At 39.0% G+C, this 20,843-nt stretch overlaps 3 protein-coding genes across 6 annotated transcripts; all 3 read left to right on the top strand.

Annotated features, from left to right (window-relative positions):
* Window positions 1–7,272: 7,272 nt before the first annotated feature.
* On the top strand, window positions 7,273–12,198 carry LOC115628035 (E3 ubiquitin-protein ligase RNF185-like). Of its 3 annotated transcripts, none has more exons than XM_030523978.1 (5): window positions 7,273–7,442; window positions 8,662–9,508; window positions 10,753–10,770; window positions 10,931–11,097; window positions 11,195–12,198. In XM_030523978.1, exons 2-5 carry the CDS (start codon window positions 8,841–8,843, stop codon window positions 11,293–11,295), a joined length of 954 nt encoding a protein of 317 aa, XP_030379838.1. In that variant the 5' UTR covers window positions 7,273–7,442; window positions 8,662–8,840; the 3' UTR covers window positions 11,296–12,198. The 3 variants fall into 3 exon arrangements, with proteins under 3 accessions (XP_030379838.1, XP_030379840.1, XP_030379839.1); XM_030523979.1 differs by lacking the exon at window positions 7,273–7,442 and adding an exon at window positions 7,714–7,732; XM_030523980.1 differs by lacking the exon at window positions 10,753–10,770 and having other exon boundaries at window positions 7,274–7,442.
* A 1,488-nt stretch (window positions 12,199–13,686) lies between these two features.
* LOC115628034 (protein will die slowly) lies at window positions 13,687–16,045 on the top strand. The gene is made up of 4 exons (XM_030523976.1): window positions 13,687–13,832; window positions 14,149–14,431; window positions 14,503–15,128; window positions 15,194–16,045. The coding sequence occupies exons 2-4, from the start codon at window positions 14,176–14,178 to the stop codon at window positions 15,380–15,382; spliced, it is 1,071 nt and encodes a 356-aa protein (XP_030379836.1). The 5' UTR covers window positions 13,687–13,832; window positions 14,149–14,175; the 3' UTR covers window positions 15,383–16,045.
* A 724-nt stretch (window positions 16,046–16,769) lies between these two features.
* On the top strand, window positions 16,770–19,967 carry LOC115628037 (myosin-2 essential light chain). 2 transcript variants are annotated; one of them, XM_030523983.1, is made up of 3 exons: window positions 16,770–16,877; window positions 17,020–17,047; window positions 18,979–19,967. In XM_030523983.1, the coding sequence occupies exons 1-3, from the start codon at window positions 16,875–16,877 to the stop codon at window positions 19,389–19,391; spliced, it is 444 nt and encodes a 147-aa protein (XP_030379843.1). In that variant the 5' UTR covers window positions 16,770–16,874; the 3' UTR covers window positions 19,392–19,967. The 2 variants fall into 2 exon arrangements, with proteins under 2 accessions (XP_030379843.1, XP_030379842.1); XM_030523982.1 differs by lacking the exons at window positions 16,770–16,877; window positions 17,020–17,047 and adding an exon at window positions 18,799–18,886.
* The last annotated feature ends 876 nt before the right edge of the window (window positions 19,968–20,843 follow it).

Genomic DNA, 20,843 nt, shown 5'->3' with positions numbered 1-20,843 from the left:
TCGTTGTAGTTCCTGAATATTTTTAGACATTAATCAGAAATATAAGCCGCTAACATTCGGGAATTGTTAGGAACTCAACATACACGTGAATAAGGGAAGCTCATCTACCTGCTTTAATGTCTCTAGCTTTTTTATGATCAGAGATACAGACGTTCATACAGACAAACACGAGCACACACGTGCAATAAATAAAATAAATGTTTTTGCAAACTAAATCGCATTATCTTAATTTGGAATTTTCATTAAATAGTTATTTGTACGGCAGTTCATAAAAACATAAAACGTTTCAACGAACCTTAAAAGTTAAAACAAATATCAAACAGCTCGAAATCAGACAATAAATCCATATGGAAATTAATCAATATGCCATTGAATATCTTGCGAAGCACAATTAAGGCGCTTAGCTTCCAAGTTAAATATAAAAAGTGTTGGCCTTCTTTTTATCTAGGTTACTTTTATTTTATTTGTGTTTTTCACTTCGTGCACCCTGCTTATAATTTATTACTGGACTCGATAGCTACATATTTGATTTAATCTTCCACTTTTTTAATATTTTATTATAGATAGTTATTTATTATAAATTGATAGTTTGGAGGAAACCATTTTCGCCAAAATTTATTCAATTTATTTGATAAACTTCTGCAAAGTGCCGCAGAAAATGCTAAACATTAGTCTGGTGTTCCTAACTATTACTATATAGTCTTCGAGATCGAGACAAATAAACGTTAGGCATTGCCATAATGACTCGACAATGCCTTTTATAAATATAAATTGTAACTAAGTGTTTTTGGTTTATCTGCTATGTATTTTATTAGGATTGTTGTAATTAGTGGACTCTTAGTCTCTACTCCTAATTTGTTAACCAAATTATTATAATTCAGACAAACGTTTTTTATTTGGTTTTATTTGAACGACCCTTGGAAACTATGCTTGTCTGGGAAAATAGTTATATATGTACTTGTAAATTTAGTATATTGCGATATTCTTAAAATAATTGTTTTTATCATAAACAGACTCCACTCAATACTAATAAGTACTTTGTAGTCTTAGGAGCTTTCGCAGAAGCAGAAGTAGACGTGACAAGCCCCATATTAGACGCACTATCAGCAAGATGGGACGAATCATGTCCGTCTGTATGAACATCGAAAACTTGTTAACTATAGCAGTTAGGGTTACAAGACTTGGCATGTCGAGTGGTCTTCCTTATTTATTTATTTAGTAAATCGACAAATAGTGCTGTCGACGCAAATACAAAAGCTATGAATTATATTATAGTATAAAAATAAAAGATAAGAAAGCCTAAGAGAAACTATACAATAACGTCTGCTAATGCCTCCGACCCGTTGGGGGAATTTTATGCCCCAAATCACAGCCATATGTGGTCAGACACATTATAGACCTAACAGGCTAAAAAAAATATAGTGAGTACAGAAGGAAAATTAATTCTACTTAACCGCTAATTAAGCACAAAGAGAAAGAGCAACCCGGCGGGGAACAAATTTGAAAGCCAGTCCGGCAAGTCCTACACAGATCCAGTGTATTGCAAACCATATATAGTTTAATTATTTTACTTAGCAGCCAGCAGAAGGACTGGAGCAATATTCGATTTCCTTGTGTTTTTTTATTAATTAGAAAATGTCCTTCTAATAGGTATGTACATATGTATCTCGGTGCATATCATGTTTTGGTAGAGTTTCTATGGCCCTCTTGTTTTAGACTCGGGCTTGACTCGACTGCAGTGTGAGCAACAATCTGGTAAGCGTCGTGACTTTTGGGCTCAAAGTCAATTGCCGAAAAAACCCCCAGATTATGCGCCGTAATCTTGGAAAGTCTACAGACGAAAGGGCAAAATATTTGCAGACAGTGAAAGGATTTGCATGCGAAAATCCCATAAATCCAATTAACATAAAGCTGCATAACGGGTTAAAGGATTACCAATAGCATGCAAATTTAATGAAATTTCAATTGAATGTCTCAACCGACCGACCACTTGCAGAGCCACACCACAGGGTGAGAAAGGGAGCTGGAGAGTCCTTCCTACCTGCCCTGTCCACGGAACAGCCAAAGGGGTGATGCACAACTTTGCTTGCGGATTACCACAGACGATCCTTTGACTTTTCCTGCTAAGCGATCGTAAAACGTGGATTATGCATTTATGGCTCTGGCAACCACCCCACAACCTCAGCGGCGTGGGCGATGTCGCTCACCAGCGATGGTAACGCTGGGTGCGGTTTAATCCGAGACCACCAAACTAAAAAAAAAGACAGAAAGAAAAGATAATTTCGGTGGCCGATGGTCGTTGCTCGCTGGATTAGACGGAACGGCACCCAAATTGTGGCTCAAGCGTAACCATCGACCAGGTAGGACAACCCAACCGGCTAAGTCGCGCACCAAATCCATCGTCCAGTTCTGGCCGGGATTAGCCGCTCATTTTGCCAGAAAACTCAAGCAAGCCAGCCAGCATTGATCATTTGTTTTGCTCATTTTTGTCATCTAAACGCGCAAAAGTCAAACTTTCGCTACCTACCCCGACTATATCCGCGGATCCTCGCACCCAGTCGCTGGAGTCAGCGATACCTGACTCGCTAAGCACCCCCGAACGGCCGAAGGGTGTGTCCATCGTCTCATGTTGTTGGATTTGTGTCGATGTTTGGTGGGCACGAGACTTACTAATCAATTGATTAGCCAGTTGGGGTTGCTTCTCATACTCACACGGCAATGAACTGATGGCCCATAAGGTTGAAGGAGTCTTATAACTTAAAAGAGTGGCTTTTCATCTCAAATAATCAGGAATGTCCCACTGAAGCAAGCACATTACTTTGCATTGCTTTTTCTCCAATTTACTTGTATTACGTCCATTAGAGTGTTACAGGTTTGATGATCCCCGACTTAAGTCCAAAGCTGTCAGATTTTTATTTATGTATTTATTTATGTTATCGACAAACAGTGCCGTCGATTTCAGAAAAAGAAACAAATCAAAACAATACAGACAATAATAGATGAAACTACAGAAAAAAAAAAGATTCTTAAGTTTGTAGCCGCCACTACATCGTGGAGAGAAAGAAAACGGGGACTTCCCTAGCATCTTAGTGGGTGTTTATTTCGCAGTGAAACACCTTCAGAAAAACAAACAAGTTTTAATCTTTCTCTGTGTGTAAATTAATTGTGAAATGAAAAGTAATCCACAAACTGGTCGAAACATTCACTCCTGGGAGAGGAACTCATACAGTTCCTAAGAAATATCGATTCGGGGATATATAAATAAATGCTTTACAAACTGTCAAGGGCGTAGCCAGCTTTTACCAAAGGGTGGTGCCCGATGCATTTAAAAAATAATTTATGCATATGATCGATGAAAAAACTTCAACAAATCCAACGCAGATCCATCTTAAGGCGAAATAGTGCGTCATAATAATGAACGTGTGGTCGACTTTATATGGAAAAATTTTTTCTAGGGGGGGGCAACGGTCCCGTAGATGGCCAGAATAGATGACATAAAAAAATAATGTTCATGCTGAAAGCGCTGCAACAATGTTCACAATTTGGCTTTTTTCCCGTCAAATGTGGTTGTTTTAGACATCAAATAGCGGAATGAAATTCGAAATTGCGGGATTTCTGACTTTTATACAATAAATGTAAGTATGTAGCTTCTTTCCGCCTTTTTGTAGTTTTGGCAACATTTCTGTAAAAGAAAAAGAAAACAGAAAACTTGGCATCAATATTCTTTAACAATATTTGCCCATAACACCGCTAGTTTAAACCAGTTTTATCTTAACATTATTTAAAATGTTCACCAAGTAGATAGAAAAGCTTCAAAAATTAATATTTCTACGCATGTCTTGTTTAAAGAAATGTAGCTTTTTTACGTTTTTTTGTTCAAATTTGTTGCTTTTTCTTGGATTTTAATTGTTAAAGTTTAAGCTTATTTAAGCAGTGGAATGGATGAAATGCAAATGTGTTTTGATTTCTTTTTGAGATTTCCCCAGGAGATTATTCTTTAGAGCTCCCACGGACCCAAATACTGAATGAGGAGGAATGGAGGCTTAGTCTGTGGGTTTTCGGTTGCACCGATATCGAAATCGAAGGCGTGTTTTTGAAGTTGTCTCAAAAAGCCATTACATTCAGGAGGAATTGAATAGAAATGGCAACAATGGGAGCCACAAGGATATGTAACTAGGACTAGGAATTTGGCGCCACGAATGGGGATTCAGTGGGATCTGTGAATGTATTTTTTTTTGGGGAACTCTTCCTTGCAGTTCGTTCGTTTTAGTTGCTTGGCAAGCGACCCATTTGAGATCGAATCGATTGTTTTGTGCATAAAAGTGTTCTCGGGGCGCAGTTTCTTGAAAGGCACCGCGCGACCTGCAATTTGTAACTTCACTAATTAGAGCTCCTTTGTTTGGCCGGCCCTGCTGCTCTTTTTTGCGCTTCCTTCGGCCTGGGGTGTGTGTTTTGTTTGATTTTCTTTTTTGGCAACAGATTTTTTTTTCCCACTGTTGTTGTCACTGCTGGCACTCTCGCTCCCTCTCTCTCTCCCACACACACACACACACACACACACACACCTGCACGCGCATTCGCACGCAGCACAGCAACAGCTACCGAAGATGCGTCGCTCGTCGCAGCGGGGCGTGCGGTATAAGATCAGAGAAGCGGCCGCTGCGGGGCGCCCTCCCGATGATCATTTCGTCACCCCATCCTCCAGCTCTCTCGCTCTCGTGTGTAACGCCGAGCCGAACAAGTGCGTCGCGTCCATCCAAGTGATTTCTCTGGAAGTGTTAGATTCCTCTTGTCTTGTCTCTTTTTTTCTTCTTATTTTTTTTGTGTTCGTTTTTGCGGCACTCTTTATGCTGTCATTGTTATTGTTATTGTTGTTGTTGTTGTTGTTGTTGTTGTCGAGCGACTGTAAATTGATGCTGTTGACATTTTTAGTGCAAAATGTACAAACGGCTTGACGGCCGGTCGTTGGCCAGCTCTCTAATATCTTGTTCGCGGTTCTGGAAAATAGCCATCCACTCATACACGCACACACACACACACACACATAGATTTGTACATTCCTGTGTATAGTTAGAAGTCAATAAATTATATATATTAGACAGTTTTTACGCACGCTTCGCTCCGCTGCTGGTAAATTATTATTGAAATTTATTGTGTCTTTGCCTTTTGTTTTGTTGCCTTTGTGGCAGCAATTTTTTGCATCAAAGCCGCTCGATTAGAGAATTCCATGGAATTTGATTGGAACCTCTATAAACATACATACATACAACCACTCATACATACATACATACATATTGAGAAAATGATTGACCACAAGTGCGCCGACTCGCCGTCCAGCAGATCTTTTGGGGGGCGCGGCCCTGAGGCATGTGGCCCTGAGGCATGTGGCCCTGTTGCACAATCTGTCGCAACTCTCGGAACAACAGCCACCGAGCAAGTACTATAATACCCGAAGGGTGAGATCTCTTCGTGATTTGGCCAGCTGTTCCACGAGGGTTAGATGGCGTTGGCCAAGGGGTTGGGCAGGTAAGCGAAAAATTAATTGCGAATTCCTTTTCCATATCCATTGCCACTGAATTGAATTCATTTTCGTACTGCGGTCAGTCGAAAATGTGGAATTAAGTGTTTCCAGCGGGAGCTACCCGCAGATTGGAATTAAAATTTTGGAAACTATCGATGGAGTTATGGCCACCATCGATAGTTAGTAAAAGGAATACAGAAAATTGGTAATTTATTAATATTTCTTTAATTAACATCCATATAATATTTCTGGAAGTCGATTGATGGTGTTGGCTGCGGCTGGAATTGGAAAAAAAGTGGACAAATTTCTCAAAAGTGAAAGTTAACGTGCTTAAATGAGTAAGTCGTGTGTTCATAAAACGTGTGTTTTCCTTCTTTTTTTTAAGAAACAACAGTCTCTGAACCCAAAATTGAAAGCGCCACAGCAAAGAGAGAAACAATGGGGAAACATTTTAAGGAAAAAAAGCCTTGACAACAAAATACGTTTGTTCAACCCACTAACATGTACAAAAATATATCCTCTCAGTAATAAATTATGGTTAAAGCAGCCTTTCAGCATTGTTCAGGATCGTGACTTGAAATAAATTATGTTTTTCTTTCATTCTTTTTATTGCATTCAAACTTAGATGGAACTATGGATAGTATCGATGGATTCATACAAAACTATCGAAAACATCGATGGACTCTACTGTCGATAGTTATCATCAGCATGTCTGTCCGATCGATATGAACATTAGAACTTTTGAACCATAACAGCTAGTGGCTTCAAACTTTGTATCTAGACCTATCCATACGCAGAGCAAGTTTGTTGCCAACCATATATGGTTCTTCATTATTTTATATAGCACCCAGAAATCACTCATTGTTGCATAATTTATTTCTTTATTAAGATATCTTATCCTAAATGTAATCCTAAACATTAATTTAAGATTTGCAAGTACTTTATAGCATTTGGTCTGATATTTGTGACTTCCAGAATCAGGCGGGCTTCGCGCTGAAATTTTGTACATTTGATTCCTGCAAGCAGATTATTTGTGAAATCCAGTCGGATGGCATCACTACATCATATAGCTGCCATAGCACCAATCCGGTGAAAAACTTGTTTTTCTGAACATATCAGTAAACCGCAATGAGTATAATAGTCTTTTGTTTTATCCAATGGTGCTGCAAAATGTTTGGGACCATGGGACACATGGTTACCTTAGGAGCAATATGTTACAACCTTCTTGTTGTTTCTTAAAACAGCATTGACACGTATTTTCATCAAAATTATTTCTAGGAAGCACAAATTATTAAAATAAAATGTATTTAAAAAGACTGCCCTCATCCGTGCTTCGCATGCGAAACACTTAACCGATGCACTTGGGGTGCCAATAGCGGATTAAATTTATGCTATTTTAAATTGCTTTCTCTCAAATATATACATATATATCAAATATATCTCAAGAATCAGTCAGGAAATGTTTACATTTTCGTTGGCATCGCATTTTGAAATTCTAACCGTTTAATTGTCATTTCCATTGCCCGATAGGTGGGCTATTCGCATTTTTCCATAATGTTAATGTTTCTATATTTCCTAGTAGATGGCGCGACTGTTAATATTGCTGCAGTTAAAAGCTACTAGCTATAACAATTCGCAGCAGGCCCATATATTTCTGACAAGTGGTAGCGCTAGTATTTTGTACCTTTGTCGTGTTGTTTGAGGACTACCAACTTATTTGTTTCGCAGTCATCAACATAAAATCACCAATACCAGTGTGCGTCGCAACTCTGGTCAAATATTAGAAGAAAAATACGTGAAATTAAATATTGTTAATTTATAATACTACTAGATACAATTAAAAATATCCGCTAAGCGCTTAGTTTGTGGAGCTCTACACCAAAAATTCACTTGTGTGCGCGCATCGAAAGGGCTGTCAAAGGTATGTACCTATGTATATTTGTGCATTTGTATTTGTACCTGTGCGCTGATTGCGTTTTAATGTGTGTGTATATATTTTCATACATACATATGTATAAGTATTCGCATTCGCCTTGGCAAAACAAAAAAAAAAAACATTGTATATGTGTTTAATATTTGTACAAAATATTTATGAAGCAGCGTAAATTTTGCATGAGATGGGCAGCCAAGAAAAAAATATACAAAATAATATCAAGAAAACAATAAATGAAATCATGTGAGCTGCAAAACAACAACAACAACGCATTTACGGTAATAATGTGCATATGTTTGTGTGTGTGAGGAAGCCAAAGTACACATCAGTCGAAAGCTCGATTTAGAATCGAAAATATACATTTGTACATGCACATGTATATACATACATATGTTCGTATGTTCGTATAATCGGTCGTTCCATCCGTTCAACTAATTAGCAAATATGATGACTGGCAATGGGGTACAAAATGAAGCGCCACCACCTGCCTGACCATACGTTTCCAACACACATACACACGTACACGGTAAATGCCTGTTGTTTGTATTCTCTTTATTACACACACACACATTACACACACACACGCACACATATGCATGCATCGACGTCACTTGTCAAAACATACGACAACATTTCGTAAATAAAATATAATCGCTTGTTGTTATTGTATTAGCGATAAGCGATAAAAGTGCGTACGGAAAAGCTTGAGCAAGGTTGAAGATACAGAGACATACATACACGTTTGTATGTATGTAGATATGTACATATGTGCATGCAGCTCACATGTATGTATCTAGAAGTGCTGCAACAGTAGCTGTGGCACGCCCATAGCCGCCTCTTCCTTGCAACTCAGCAGGCGTCTGAAATTCAGTTCAGTTTTTCATTCGCATTGAGTACGAATGCAAAATTTTAAATAAAAAATAAGTAAATAAATAAATGGCAATCGGCATGGCGAACATTTGAGGTGAGTGTGGTGTGGGCGGCGAGGAGGGGCTAGAGCTAGTGAACAGGTCTCTTATTCTATTGATTGCATGGAACATACCCACACACACACACACACACACACAGACAGAAAGAGAGACACACAGGCATACATACAATGCACATTTGTGGGCTTTCATCGCCCCATTTAGACTAATTAGGTCCGCCTGTTGTTGTCCCCAACCATGTTATTTTTAACCATTTGTTATTCTTTGGCTCTTTCCAGGTTTGTCTATGTATGTACGTTAGGACGTCGAACTCGCAACGACAACAACTATAACAAGAAGAACCGAAAGAAAACCACAGCAACAAGCACAACCCATAGGCAGACGGTAACGGGTGTTGCAACAAAAAGGATAGCGCATTCAAGTATAGGACACGCACATATTCAAGCCAAACATTTAGATGGAAGCGACAGCAACTCTGGCCGGAGAGCCAGAGCTCCCGAGCACATCGAGCGGAGCAAGCAATACCACCAGCACAGCTACAAATGAACAGAATCATCCCGACAACATTGGCTGGATCCAATGCAAGAACGGAAATCGGTTTACTGATGAAGCACCAGCTACCGGCAACACAGACATGGGAAGGCAATGGCCAGCAGATAACAACAACAGCGCCACCCTCGACGAGGGTCAACAGAACAGCTCACAATTGCGTCAGCGTAACGTGGGAACAGCATCGGGCAGCGGTGGAGAAGCAATGAATACATCAACATCGAGCACAGCGTATTCATTCACGGGCAGCGCTCTGGCCAGCGGTAATATAACCAATAAGAAGGAGCAGATAAATGCTACAGAAAATGTGAACGCCAGTAGCCCAGTTGATGGCACAGCCACAGATAGTGGCGAAAGGCAGGGTGATGATTCGCTATACGAGTGCAACATTTGCTTGGACACCGCCAAGGATGCTGTGGTCAGCATGTGTGGACATCTGTTCTGCTGGCCATGCCTGCATCAATGGCTCCAGACACGTCCCAATCGCAAATTGTGTCCCGTCTGCAAGGCAGCCGTCGACAAGGACAAGGTCATACCGCTCTACGGACGCAACAGCACACGCCAGGAGGATCCACGGTAAGTTGATGTTCTCAGTCGCCAAAAGTCCACCTGCAGCCAAAACTTAGATTTGGAAACGATGCAGTGACCCATCTATCAACAATAATTGCTCTTCGAATTAGTATTCTAATACTAATATGGTTGCGAACTCTAAAAAGAGAACGCACGAATTCCTTTTTTTTCTTTTTTCCATACTTTAGTTTTCGATTTCTATTTTATTATTTAGAATTTTTCTTATTAGCTGAAATCTTTAATGCGTACATTGTAATGCATAAGTTTTTCAAGCTAGTTTATATAAAAGAAGATATCACCACAAACCTTTGAACTATTAATAATACACTTTATTAATGGAACAATTTTTTACGGCCCTTAATTTCAAATATGCAGAATCCGTCACACTGTTTCGCTTTATTGACTGCTGGTATTAATTTCTTTGTCAATTTGGGAAACTATTGTGCTTGGTTTTAGCTTAACTGTCCCCGAAATGTTCCTCCTACCTGCTCGTGGCTTCGACTCGGAGTATCCAGTTGTATTAAAATTGTTAAACACTTTTTGATGAGAGAAGAAGTAGGAGTCAGATCTGCCAACTACTTAATCTATGTTTCCAATTTCCCAGATCGTTTAAGAAGCCAGAACATTATTTCACACGCAAAGTATGTTTTACTAACAATTTGTTGCAATAGAAAACTTTTATTTCGAGGGCTGGGGCTAAAAATAGGAGAATTGCTTCCATTTAAATCTACGTAAATGATTCTTTAGGATATCTCTATCCCTATCTATGCACTATATATCGAATTTTTCTTTGTTTAAAAAAAAAATTGTTATAAAAAGAATAGCAATTGATTGTTAAAGTGCTAAAAGCTAGCGCTGTGTCGTTCCCAACTCTAGTTGAGAGCTGAGGCATTTAGAAAACAAAACCATCATCGTATTCGCAAAGAATTCATTTGACTCTCACAACTGGAACCTAAATTGTGGGATTTGGCAAACCGATAACCTTTTTTCGACTTATGAATCAGACAAAGGAGCAGAGAGAAACGATTGTGTGCACAAAATTCAATTTACAAGAGCATATTAGTAAAAAGGTTATCTGTAGACTGAAATAATTGTTAATCCGCGTGAAGAGCCGCCGGCCACAGAGTTCACAGTTTCCAGTGGAGATTTCGATTTAAATAATTGTACAAATGTTGTAAATAAAATGTCTTTTGATTTTCTTCCTTTTTAAAACCATTTAACAAAACGAAACGGTAATTAATAATATTAAGGAAAGGGGTTACCGGTAGGTAAGTACCTTGCAGTGGTTCTCAACAATTTGTTTCGGTTTTAATTCTTGGTTAGTCCTCTCTGCAGAGAGACAGACAGCGACAACATGCGTGTATGCTCAATTAATAATGGATTTTCGTTTATTTTTTCCTCTGTAATTGTTTCCGTTTTATTTTTTAGCAACAAGGTGCCCCCACGACCCGCTGGTCAGCGCACAGAGCCCGAGCCAGCTCCTGGATTCCCGGGCTTTGGTTTTGGCGATGGCTTTCACATGTCCTTTGGCATTGGTGCTTTTCCATTTGGCTTCTTCACATCGTCGCTTAACTTTGGCGAGCCGCGCCCGGCTGGTAAGCACCACTCAACACAAGCGTTCTCAACCACCGCCAGTAATGCTATCTCTCTCTCTCTCTCTCTCGCTCGCTCGCTCGCTCTCTTGCTGTATAGCGGCCAATCGTGGAACCACACAGTACGACGATGAACAGACCCTATCCAAGCTGTTTCTCTATTTGGCCTTTCTATGCATCGCCTGGCTACTGTTCGCCTAGCAACTTCTGGGTTCCGCAACTGTTCCAACATAAGAGCAACGCAGCAACAACAACAGCAACATCCAATGTCAGCAGCAGCGCAGCAACAATAGAAGCAAACAAAACAGCAACTACAAACAACATTTCGGGGGCAATATGGATAACAACTAAGTAAAGTGAATACGAATGGAAAGCAACGGCAACAGTAACAGCAACAGCAACAATAACGATAGCAGTAACAGCAGCAGCAAAAGGCAACAAAAGCAACATCAACTAAAATTATCAGCAAGCCCTCGTATCCTTCAGCAGCAAAAAGCGGTAAAGAAGAGACGGAAAAACAGGCAACAACCGCAGAGCCGCAGAGCAGCAGCAAACAACGTCGTCAATCAAAAAATAACATTAAATATTAACTCACGCATATATATAAATAATATTTGAATGAATACATCACGGATCATTGGATATCGTCGTTGGATCTTTCTTTGTGATTATTCCTCAACTTGCGTTCATTTTTCCTTTGTTTTAAACGGAAACGGAAACAAACCAACACCCAAGCAAATTTTAATAACTGCTTTATATTGTTATAGTTATAAATTTTTAATTTGTTGTGTATTATAAATAGCTACAATGTGGAAAGGATTGTCAAAATTTGTACTCGATTTGATAAACGCGGAGCAAGCCTATCATTATTATAATCAGTCAACAAAGTTCGAACATTTTCGGAAAAGTAACACGCATATATATATATATTTAAATTTGATGTATTTACATGGCCGAATCGATCCTAATCCTTTCTACCTTGTACTTTAGTCGCAACAGCGGATAAACCTAAATATAATTGTGTAAACGTACATAACTATATAAATATATACAAACATAATGTAACGAATGTGGAAAATATAAAAAAGACAACCCAGCATATAACGCATAGTGGTTTTATATATAGTATCTATTCAATTATATATACATATGTGCAAACATACATACATACATATATAAAACTGTCGTCTATGCCGTGTGCAATTTTTGTGTTTCATATAAAATAAAAACAATTAAATGACAATTGTGTGGGACTTTAAGAAACTGTTGTGTGGCTGATTCTATCAAATAACGAGTTAAATTCTTTAAAAGCTAGTTCTCGCTAGTTGCGCCTTGAATGCTGACCTCTCAGAACCAGTCCTTTGCCGATCTCCCTCTACTGATCAAGCTTATTTTGAAGATAATTATAAAATGCGAGTTCTTTTCCAATTAGTTACTGATCGATTGCGACATTTATAATCGAATTTGGTAACGGAATAAAAAATCTATCGAATGTAAGAACGATACACTATCCATTCATATGCATAGTTTCAACCGTTATGGATTATAATTTTACATACCTTGATTAACGTTTTCCATTATGAAACTTATTGTTTTTTGGTACTCTTCTCTAAAAGTTTACCAAAAATTGCTGCCAAAATCACAAACTCATGTGTTTCACACAATCAGGTAAGTTTGACTGCGCGCCTGGAAAATGGTGTTGCCATATCAGCAGGACTTTATTTTCGCTTAATTAAACAATTTATAATAAAATAAAATAAATTTAATATTTGGACATAGTGCGTAGGTATGTTCAAGCACCTTATATAATATAATAAAATAAGCTCGGATTGCCTGGGAATAAAAAAAATTTACGTTCCGCGTTTGGTCAATGTGGAATTAGTTGTTTTCAAATACGTTCATCCAAACAGACGAGCATGTCTGTATCGATGACTCGTCATGCTGATTAAGAATGTACTTTATGGAGTCGAAGATGCTTCCTTCTTCCTGTTGCTTTGCATAAACATAATATAAAGTATAAAAAAAGAGTTTTAATTGTTGTTGCGCAGTATTATTCATAAATGCACTGTATCTTGTAAGTAGCTTGTAATTGTGGTTATAACAAAGGTATTCTTGATTGCTGCTATGGATTTGATCGACCTATCAGCTGCTCCATATAAAAACTTCAATTTAACCAATTAAACTATGGAAAAACGGACACATGACTTGTTAAAAGAAAACCATCTTAAAGTTATATTTTTTATCATGAATTATATGTACATACGATTGTACTGCAATGGCAGCATAGATTACGAACCACATTTATACCTAAATGTATTTTAATTAAATCCAGTTTCTACTGCAATTGGAAATACGCTGTTGCTATTTTCGCCACTACATGGTGGTAGGTGGTGCTTGTCACTAGCACGGACTACCCGCTTATTCAAAGTAGCCTTTTGAGCGCGTTTTGCGTTCCAAAGCAATGAGCCGCAGAGCGAATGATAGTAGTGCTGTCTAATTTCCGGAATAGTGTTTCACACAACACTGCAAACAGAGATGTGACTGCAGCTGTCAGAACGCCATACTTTTGCTGTGCTGCAAAACACGAGCGCTAGCGCCGCTTCAAAAGAGTGTGAGGTACAACAAAAAATAAATAAATATAAGCGAGCTGCTGCACGATAAACAAATTGCAGCATTGCAAAAGCAACGTATAAGTGTGGCGGATTTTGCTCCCAAAACGGCAACCACGTGAGTGAAAGGTAAAGTCGGTAAAATATGCACAATTCACTGAAAATAAAACAATCAACAAAACTGGCAACCAACATTAACACGCGGCAAGAAGAAGCATAACAAGCCATGCTGTTGCAGTAACAGCATCAACGGGCAGAGGGGGTGAAAATTGCAACATTAGAGCAAGGAAAGCGTGTGTTTTCATTCCATTGCCAATTGGTTGCTCGAAATCTGAGATACCGCGTGGCTAATTTGCCCTTGTTGTTGTTGTTGTTTGTTTGCTCTCGTTTTGATACTGCATTTCAATTGAAAAGTGTGTGCATTTTATTTTCCTCGTGTTTATAGCATAAAGTGTGGAAAAAATAGAACGTGATGGTGCCCATTGGAGCCGTACACGCCGGTCACCCCGGAGTTGTGCACCAGCAGCAGCAACCAATGCCGACAGCCCCCAGCGGCCCGAACACGTTGCAGCCAAGCTCGGCCTCATCGACATCGACAAATACCCCATCGAACAAGAGCTCGTTGTCGGTTAAGCCCAACTATACGCTCAAGTTCACGCTTGCCGGCCACACCAAGGCCGTATCCGCAGTCAAGTTCAGTCCCAATGGCGAATGGCTGGCCAGCTCATGTAAGTACTTATCATGCATTTATCACTGAATAGCTGCAATCTCATGCAATTCTATTCATTTACTTATGAAGCTGCCGACAAACTCATCAAGATTTGGGGCGCCTACGATGGCAAGTTTGAGAAAACCATTTCTGGTCACAAGCTGGGCATTAGTGATGTGGCCTGGTCCTCCGATTCGCGCCTGCTAGTCAGCGGCAGCGATGACAAGACCCTGAAAGTGTGGGAGCTAAGCACCGGAAAGTGCCTGAAGACTTTGAAGGGTCACAGTAACTATGTCTTCTGTTGCAATTTTAATCCGCAATCGAATCTGATTGTGTCCGGCAGCTTTGATGAAAGCGTTCGCATCTGGGATGTTCGCACCGGCAAATGTCTGAAGACACTGCCCGCCCATTCCGATCCCGTCTCGGCCGTCCACTTTAATCGCGACGGCTCTCTGATTGTCAGCTCTAGTTATGATGGGCTATGCCGCATCTGGGACACGGCCAGTGGTCAGTGCCTGAAAACGCTGATTGATGACGACAACCCACCAGTAAGCTTCGTCAAGTTCTCGCCAAATGGCAAATACATTCTGGCAGCCACGCTGGACAATACGCTGAAATTGTGGGACTACTCAAAGGGTAAATGCCTTAAAACCTACACGGGACACAAGAACGAGAAGTATTGTATATTCGCCAATTTCTCCGTTACCGGCGGCAAGGTAAGCCCCAATCACTGCCTTACTAAATGCCTTAAATTTTAACCATCTGCTCTTTCATGGAATAGTGGATTGTCTCTGGTAGCGAGGACAATATGGTGTACATTTGGAATCTACAGAGCAAGGAGGTAGTACAAAAACTGCAGGGACATACCGACACCGTCCTCTGCACCGCCTGTCATCCCACAGAGAATATCATAGCCTCGGCCGCTCTGGAGAATGACAAGACCATCAAGTTATGGAAGAGCGATACCTAGGCATTTCGGATTGACCCGAAAACACCACAAACACACACACCTACACCTACACACATAACTTTATAATATAATTAACTTTATATTTAACATATTTAATTTAAATGCCAAAATTTTTTTAAAATCCACACTAACCACTCGTGAATCACAATTGAAAACTCATTGGCGAGGGCAAACCTTAAACAAACAAAACAAAAAAACAAAAAAAAAAACGCGAAAAATTAATAATAATGTTAAATTAGCTGTGGAGTGAGGCAGGTTTTAACTTTAGGCATCGTACACTGCAAATATTAGCTAATATTTTTTGGTGAGGACGAAGCAATACGAATTACAATCAAGACACACACGCACACACCCTCTACAAATATAAAGAGAAGCCCCACAGATCTGTAAAACCCTAAAATGTATACACACAAAAAATTCAAAAAACACAAACAAAAAAAATGTAAAATTACAAATGAGAAACACTAAAAAATATATAAATACACACACAAACACACATATATAAGCAGATGGCGTAGAAAGAAGAACACAAAATACATGTAATGTAAATTTGAAATAAAACTTTTCGATGCTTACCTAAGGAGCGCTCAATTCGCTAATTGACTCCAGTCCTTTTCGAATTGAGCGGGCCTAAGTGCGAGTCAGTTTTGTAATTTCTAGAAATGAAAGCGTCAATTATTCGGCTTTGGGTACGATTACTGGCAAAGATCTCAACAGTCCCAAGAACTGTACCGCCCGAAGAGTAAGTGCTACGACATTACGGACATCCAATCCTTAATTAGATTTCCTGAATATGTACGCGTTATCATCAAATTTCACGCCTAGTACAAATTATAAAACTAATGTTAAGACGTTTTAAAAATGGGAAAATAAAACATAAGTTTAAAATTGTATTGCATTTAAGTAATATTTTCTTGAAAAACACGAAAATTCAAATTACTCGGGAAGCACTACACTCCATACCTTCCTGAGTTGGTTGCTTTCCCAGAAGATAAAAAAGATACATATGCCTCTCCCATGTATTTAGAAATCTTACAAAATTTATTTAATACATCTTTTTAATGAAATCAGAAACATATTAGAATTTTAAATTAAAATCTTGGTTCCATCATGGCATTAAAGGTTTTTTGATAGCATTTTTTATTTTGTAAAAAATGGTTTCCTTTCCTAAAATAGTAAAGATTTATAACTTTTTTTTCAATTCATCTTTATATATTAGCAGAAGTGTTCAAATATTTGAATTCATTTTGTGACGTCACTTCGTGGGCACTTCTACTGATATGGCTGCACGCTAGCATGTGCGGTATGGCAGCACTGTTGGCACTATTTTGATAAGTATTCGATTTTATTATCATTCGATTGCTGCAATCGATTGGTGGCGAGGTGGCAACGATTGATAAAGAGGCCGAAAAGGCACAACAGACGGCAAAAAGAGGCAAAGAGACAATAAATTAATAACTTATTCAATAAAAGAACTCAAAGATTTAATAATATGGTAAGTACTTGACACAATCTGCTTGTTGTTGCCCTTTCTTAATGCAGTTGCATTACACACTTGTTTTTATGTGCAACAAATGTATTTATGTATGCGTATGTGAATTTATGTTTTATGTTTCATGTTTTTCATTGTTTTACAGGCTGCTTACACCGAAGATCAATTGGCTGGTAAGTACTGCCTACACATTTATGTAAACATGTGTGCGTGCGAGTTATGTGGTTTGGGTGCGGGTATTGGAACGGTAAGCCTACATTTTAGAAACATACACAAATAGCTGGCTACTTGGCTCATATTAGTGCATCTTTCTGTGTGCGTAAAATGTAAAGAAAGCAAGCCAGAAGACACAGTTTACACAAATTTATGCTTGCTGCGTGAATCACTGAGTGAATCATTCATAAAATAAACATACGACGGGCACTGGAAGGCAAAATCAGCAGCTACCAGCCACAGGCGTACAACGGGAACGGCGATCGTTGGCAACGATGACTCACCCTCCTCAGCGAGCCAGCCAGTCAGTCAGTCAGTTAGAGGCAGAGAAAACAACAACAACAACACCACCGCAATTTAGCAATATCGAATCGTATCGTGTCGTATTGAATTCCACGCTATTTGCGCAATTGTCGCGGCAGACGACGCTGACGACATTTGATGATATTGTTGAGAAGAGCTGTTGGGGACTGGACCAGAACGCGTGGTCAGCTCCGGGGCAGATACACCGCTGGACTGCAGCTGCAACATGCAGTGAACCTCAACGCTAGTCAATGTTTCTTCTCAACTGATCCGATCAATACGAATGCCCATTTGTTTGTACGAGTATGTGTGTGTATGCATGTCATGTCCATGTTGGTAGAACAAGAAATCCGCCTTAAATGGCAGACTCTTCATACATATTTGTGGGTCAAAAGCCTGCCTCCCTGCACGCTCAGACGAATCTTTACGCAACTGCTTGAGCATTTCAACCTTTTCTGATAACTTAATCAAAATCGATTGCTTATTGCAGAACTATAGTAAAATAATAATAATAAAAATAGTTGCGATTTTTGTGTGTGCGTGTTACTTTGCACGCGCGTGTGTGTGTCTGTGTGTATGTGTGTGTGTGCTTATCAAGCTGTGGTTCTCGCTGTCACCAATTTACTTGAGTAGCTTCAACAACCGGCGACGACGATGACTCTGACGTCAGCTGACCGCATTGCCTTAAATGGACAAATACGCTGACGTTTTTATTTTGGCTTTTGTGCCCAATATGGCGAGCAACTGCTTTTGCTTTTGGCTGTTGCATGCCGCTTGATAACAAACAGGCAAAAACAGCTGCGGGCTCCAGCACCTTACTAGCCACTTGTTTGCATTGCTCATTCCAAAAGCAAAACAATTGTCCGTCCGCTTGAGCTGAGCCTCAAGGCACCCGGCACAGTGGTTTTAGTTCTTTTTATTCTCTGGCTTATCAAGATAATACCTGGGTGTTCATAATTCTTTTCATTCTCTGGCTTATCAAGATAATACTTGGGTTTTCATATCAGTTACAAAATTAACAATTGAATCGTTTACCAGATTTTCTTAAATTTATATTAAAGTATTCCATTAAAACCCGTTATTGTTGTCACTGATCGACTCATAATGCAGATACTTTTTGAAGAGTTGTGCTGAAGTTTGTGTGAGCAGATATCGGAGATCTCATAAATAACACAATTCCAAAGGAGTTGTGTAGTATTTAGCCCTCGAATGGGGAAAATAGTTGTCATCCAAACGAAATAATGGAGGTCTTAAAATTAATAATCATTTTTCAAATATATTGAGTTGTACTTATGTACGTATGAGCTGCCACTTTGAGGCCACTGTGCAGCTAACAATGGCAATGCGGTGGAGCGTCTGTGAGCACTCAATCAGAATGCAACTCGGCTCAGTAGCAGTTAGTGCAGCAAGATAAACAGTTGTCGCCTTTTCGACTCGATTCATCACAATGTACTACTACACGGCTCATGTGAAGCCCACTTTTACAACGCTTGAAGGTCTGTTCTAAGTGGGGGGTGTAAAGGGGGGCACAAATTACATGATATGAGATATGTTTATTAGCTAAGAATGTTTTCCTTTTTAATTGCAGAATTCCAGGAGGCCTTCAGTCTGTTCGACAACAGAGGCGATGGAAAGATTCAGCTGAGCCAGGTCGGGGAATGCCTGCGAGCATTGGGCCAGAATCCCACCGAGTCGGATGTGAAGAAGTGCACGCATCAGCTGAAGTCGGATGAGCGTATTTCATTCGAGGTCTTCCTACCTATTTACCAGGCCATTTCCAAGGCACGTTCCGGCGACACGGCCGACGATTTTATCGAGGGCTTGCGCCACTTCGACAAGGATGCCAGCGGCTATATATCTTCGGCCGAGCTGCGTCATCTCTTGACCACGTTGGGCGAAAAATTGACCGACGAGGAGGTCGAACAGTTGCTGGCCAATATGGAGGATCAGCAGGGTAACATAAACTATGAGGAGTTTGTGCGTATGGTGATGAACGGTTAATGGTCAACGGCTCCAAATACTAACAGCGAACAGCAGAGCCACTGCAAAAAAGACGACAGCAACAACAACACTCACCTGCCATGCTAGCTAGCCGTTCATTCCGCAAATTCCAATTCCAATTTTTTTCAATTATAACAACGACACGTTTTTTCCTTTTTGTTTTTGTAAGAAAACAGCTCGACAACACCTGTAGCTAAAATCTAACAAGCCCTTCCGACTTTCTAAACTAATGTGAATCACAATGAAAATGATTCAGTGTGTTGGGTTCGGCTCAGTTCAATGTTCAAAATGAATTTTGAACAAATTATAGAATTGTTAGAAGCCCGTCTGTGCAAATATGTAATATTCCTGATAATTATTCCTGTTAACAACACCACAGAACACTAACTAATACAGTAATATCAAGTCGTTTTTTGAATATATTAATAACGTTACATATGTATATGATGCAGGGTAATATCAAAATTCACGTACATACATATAGCCGCGTCGATAACTTATTATCTATACATACATATATCTCTCTATCTATCTAATACCTTTGCGTATTATTCTAAAAAAAAAGAACAGTTATTATGAAATTTTTGTACCATGTATTTTCTAAGGACTAAAGTCGACAACGAGATCGTAAAAGTATTTCTAAATTATAGTTTCTGTTTTGATACATACTATATATGCATTCTTATACAAAAGGGGATTTTTAGCGTTTAATGGAAACACTTCTAATTTACAGCGCATTCTTTGAAGTTATACATGTGTGTGTGTTAATTTTTTTCAATAATTTAATGTTTTAATATTGTATTTAATAAATGAGAAGTGAAGTAGGTCTTTTTACAAAAGAAACGTACTTAATGTTATTAAAAGTGAGATTCAATACATTTGTTGTTTTATTAGCAAGTTGGGGCGTGCCCGGAAATCAATCAGTGCGTAGGTTATTAAATATGATTAGAATTACTGAATTGATGTTAATAGAATGTTTGTTTGAATTTCAAACAACTTTAAAATATATATGTGCCTCTGTTTCATTATGAATGCAACAGATTCAATATGGGGTTTTTCAGCAACGGCTTTGTTCTGTCAGCATGGGTGTTCCTACAACCTCTAATCCCCTGAATCAGATTTTTATGTAAAACGGCTTAGGCGTTTGGGCTAACATCCTTTCAAATTAGAAAGCAATCAACTGCAGTGACATACAAGTATGTTGTCAGATTTTTTCAAATTCTGAAGACCACAAAGCTATTGAATAATATGGCCTGACAAACGGAATTCAGAACATACTACTTATATTTACTTTTTAAAATGTCATTCGTCTACTTCTAATCTAAATGAAATCTAAATTCTTTCTTCTGGAATGCCAATTTTATTGACACAAACGTGGATGGTACTTATACTCGGGCATGACAACATTCTCAATTTTTAATTTGTTTCCATTATCCTAAAAACAAATTAGTT

The sequence above is a fragment of the Scaptodrosophila lebanonensis genome, unplaced genomic scaffold (assembly GCF_003285725.1).
Source record: "Scaptodrosophila lebanonensis strain 11010-0011.00,11010-0021.00 unplaced genomic scaffold, SlebRS2 tig00000098-arrow-pilon, whole genome shotgun sequence".
NCBI classification, from domain to species: Eukaryota; Metazoa; Arthropoda; class Insecta; order Diptera; family Drosophilidae; genus Scaptodrosophila; species Scaptodrosophila lebanonensis.
The sequence above is the reverse complement of the archived record's forward strand: the minus strand, read 5'-3'. Positions and strand labels throughout refer to the sequence as shown.

Coding starts and splice junctions, on each gene's coding strand:
- LOC115628035 (XM_030523978.1), top strand. CDS start 8,841: ATGGAAGCGACAGCAACTCTGGCCGGAGAGCCAGAGCTCCCGAGCACA. Junction 11,098..11,194: donor TGGCGAGCCGCGCCCGGCTG/GTAAGCACCACT, acceptor CTTGCTGTATAG/CGGCCAATCGTGGAACCACA.
- LOC115628034 (XM_030523976.1), top strand. CDS start 14,176: ATGGTGCCCATTGGAGCCGTACACGCCGGTCACCCCGGAGTTGTGCAC. Junction 14,432..14,502: donor CGAATGGCTGGCCAGCTCAT/GTAAGTACTTAT, acceptor TTACTTATGAAG/CTGCCGACAAACTCATCAAG. Junction 15,129..15,193: donor TCTCCGTTACCGGCGGCAAG/GTAAGCCCCAAT, acceptor TTCATGGAATAG/TGGATTGTCTCTGGTAGCGA.
- LOC115628037 (XM_030523982.1), top strand. CDS start 18,838: ATGTACTACTACACGGCTCATGTGAAGCCCACTTTTACAACGCTTGAA. Junction 18,887..18,978: donor CACTTTTACAACGCTTGAAG/GTCTGTTCTAAG, acceptor TTTTAATTGCAG/AATTCCAGGAGGCCTTCAGT.